This window comes from Cystoisospora suis (genome assembly GCF_002600585.1).
Source record: "Cystoisospora suis strain Wien I chromosome Unknown contig_6017, whole genome shotgun sequence".
NCBI lineage: Eukaryota > Apicomplexa > Conoidasida > Eucoccidiorida > Sarcocystidae > Cystoisospora > Cystoisospora suis.
Window position 1 is genome coordinate 2,088 of NW_027158806.1, and position 3,150 is coordinate 5,237.

Sequence of the window (3,150 nt, forward strand, 5' to 3'; positions counted from 1 at the left end):
ATAGATTAAAGATAGATAAGAGGAATTGTCAATCGATGGTGATGCTCTCCTTTTTCTCCATTCACCTACTTCTGTCCTACAGTAGTTATCGTAGCTACCCTAACCTCTTCTTCTTGTGCGAGAAGAAACAAATAAGGATAAAGAAGAAGAAGAAGACCTACGCAACACAAAGAAGAAGAAAAAGGAAGGAAGAGGAAAGGACAGAAGAGAGAAGAAGAAAGAAAAGAAGAAAGAAAGATGTCTGCTTTTCTCCTTGTGTTCTCGTCTCCTTTCCTCTTGATAGCTTGCCTTACCCGGAGAGCATGACACTTCTTTCTTTCTTTCTATACCTGAGCCATGATAGAGACTATGACTGATTAAGAATGTTGAAGACTAAGTGTTTTCCTTCTCTTCTTCTTCTTCTTTGAATGTTCCTTCCCCCAGGAGACCTCTCCTGCTTCTTCTTCTTCTTCTTGTTGGGAGGGGCGACGAGACAAACAGACGACAGGATGCGAAGAAGAAGAAGCAGAGAGAAGAACAAGAGAAAGAGGGAAGAAAGATAAGAAAGAGAAGAATGAAGAGACACTCTTGCTAAGAAGGGGGGGAAGAACAACACCTCACTCCGCCGCAACACAAAAAGAAGAAGAAGAAGGACAAGAGCAGCTTCCACGTAAGATTCTTCTTCTCTTCTTCTTATCTTACCATCTTCTTCTATTTCTCTCACTTCTTCTCTTTCGTCAGTCACCGACTCTTCTTCTTTTAAGAAGAAGACAAAGGCCTAGTAAGAAAACAAAGTGGACTCTGTAAGTCAGTCGGTGTACCGAATGTCCTTCTTCTTCTCCTTTTCTTCTTCTTCTTCGTCTCTTCAAGTCTTCTGTCTACTGCTATGGTGGCGGACCACGCGTAACAGCGATAGGACCAGAGATAAAACTAGGCTAGAGAAGAGATACTTTCACGGGACTTCTCACCGGACCAGCCAGACGTCATCATTTCTCTACTCAAAGTATAGACAGACAGAGAGACACATAGAGATAAATAGGGATCGATGGAGACAGATATCTAGAGAGAGAAAGAGATACACCTGGGAATCTGGATCTACCATGGGGATGTTTCTTTCTATGGAGGTCTACATTGTATTTACCCATCTCAATCTATCTGTCTTTGATCTATCTATCGACCTGCCTGTCGGTCTTTAGTCTGTCTATCCACCTACCTCCGATTCATCTATCTATCTATCTACCTATCTATCTACCTTCAATCTATCTATCTTCGTTTTACTTGTTGATCTTCAGTCCATTGTATCTCGGACGTATCTCTCTCTATTCCATCGATGTTTCCTTCTCTCTTTCTATGTGACTAGCGTGGTCTCTGTGTATGAGTTGATATGTATGTCTATGTGTATGTTCACTGCTTGTCTTGTCAAAGACTTCTATACAGATCACACATTCGAGAAGGCAGAAGCACACGAAGAAGAGGAAGAAGGAGAGAGTCAGATAAAGATCTCTTCTTCTTCTCTTCTCTCTTCTCCTTCTTCCCCAACAACGGAAAAGACACTCCACTCTTCCTCTTCTTCTTCACATTCGCGGCGCCGGGAGTGCTCTTTTTCACTTCGAGAGAAAGAGCATGAAGACAGACACGAAGGAGAACAAGAGAGAAAGGGAGAGAAGGAGATGGAAGAGAGGAGGAGGAGAAGAACACAGACAGATACAGAGAGAGAAGACGAAGAAGAAGAAGAAGGAAAGAAAGAAGAAAAGTGTATAGACACCGAGAAACAAGATGAAGAGAAGAAGAAGAGAAGTGAAAGGCAGGAGGGGTTAGGAGAAGGATATCTCAAAGATAGAAATTCTTCTGCTTCTTTTTCCTTTCTTTCTCGAATGAGGTCCCACGAAGGAGGAGAAGAAGAAGAAGAAGAAACATTTCATGAAAATAGAGAAGAAGAAGAAGAAGATTTCTCCTCTCATCTTCCTCTTGATGCGGTGTGTCACGTAGAACCGCACTCTGCTTCCTACCTCTCTTCTTCTTCTTCTCGCCTCTCTTCTTCTTCTTCTTCTCCTTCTCGAGTAGTTAACATAGAGAATGAAGCCTCTTCAGATTCATCCGTTTCGCAGCTTCCTCGATCTCTCCCTCCTTCAAGCCTTCAAGAATTTCGTGAGAGGACCCCTCAATCTTCTTCTTCTTATCGTCATCGCTCTTCCTGTCTCTCTTCTTCCTCTTCTTCTCCTCTGCAACGATCTCCTCATACCAACGTAGACCTTCTTTCTTCTTCTCCCTTTCAGAGTTCCGTTTTTTCTCCTTGTGCGGTGCATGCAGCTCCATTCTTTTCTTCTCTCTTCAACTCTCCTAAAGAGAATCTAGTCACCGAGAAAGAGGAAGAGAAAGAGAAGCGAAACAGCAGCCCTTCGCTCTCTTCTCAAGGCATGAAAACAGGCAATCTTGCTCTTCTTCAGCATCCTCCTAGATCTTCTTCTTCTTCTCCTTCACCCCCTAATCATATCTCACCCGAGTTCATGAAAGAACAGCTACGTATGTGCCTCTCTACGTCTTCCGTTATGGAGAAGCGGCCTGTCGCCCTAGCGTCTTCTTTCTCTTTCTCACCATCTGAGCAACTTCGCCCGCAGACATCTACGAAGAAGAGCTCTTCTTTGCTCCCTTCTTCTCCTCATGAACACCTGGAGAGCAACGCTGGATCGAAAGAGAGAGAAGAAGAAGAAGACGATCATCATGAAAGAAGAACTGGATTCTCTTCTCTTCAGGATAAGAAGGAAGAAGAGAAAGAGAGAGAAGAAAGGAGAGATGAAGAAGTAGCAGAAGAAGACGAAGATGAAGAGAAGAAGAAAAGAGAGTGTGGTGACAAGTTGTCTATTCTCAAAAAGGAAGAAGAAAAAGAAGATGACACAAAAGAAGAAAGAAGGAGAGATCCTTCCCCAGCATCATCCTCTTCTCGTGTCTTTCCTCTTCTGCCTCGGTCTCATGCAGATCTTTCTTCTTCTTCTTCTTCATCTTCCTTTGCACCCCCTTCTCCTCCTCTCTCTCAATATGTGACCGCCATAGGCACAGAAGAAATCTTTTACTCTCCAGGTCAACTCACACGCACCTTCTCTCCTTCATCTCCTTCTCCTACCCCCATCCCGACTTATTCTCGTCTTTCCTCTTCTTCATCCTCTTTTTCTT

The 3,150-nt window shown here is 43.4% G+C and overlaps 1 protein-coding gene across 1 annotated transcript; it reads left to right on the top strand.

Annotated features, from left to right (window-relative positions):
• Positions 1–13: 13 nt before the first annotated feature.
• Positions 14–3,141, top strand: CSUI_009769 (uncharacterized protein; the record flags this gene model as incomplete). The annotated part of the gene is made up of 2 exons (XM_068069878.1): positions 14–649; positions 1,405–3,141. A coding segment is annotated over exon 2 (1,491 nt), but the record flags the coding sequence as incomplete, so codon positions are not given.
• Between the last annotated feature and the right edge of the window lie 9 nt (positions 3,142–3,150).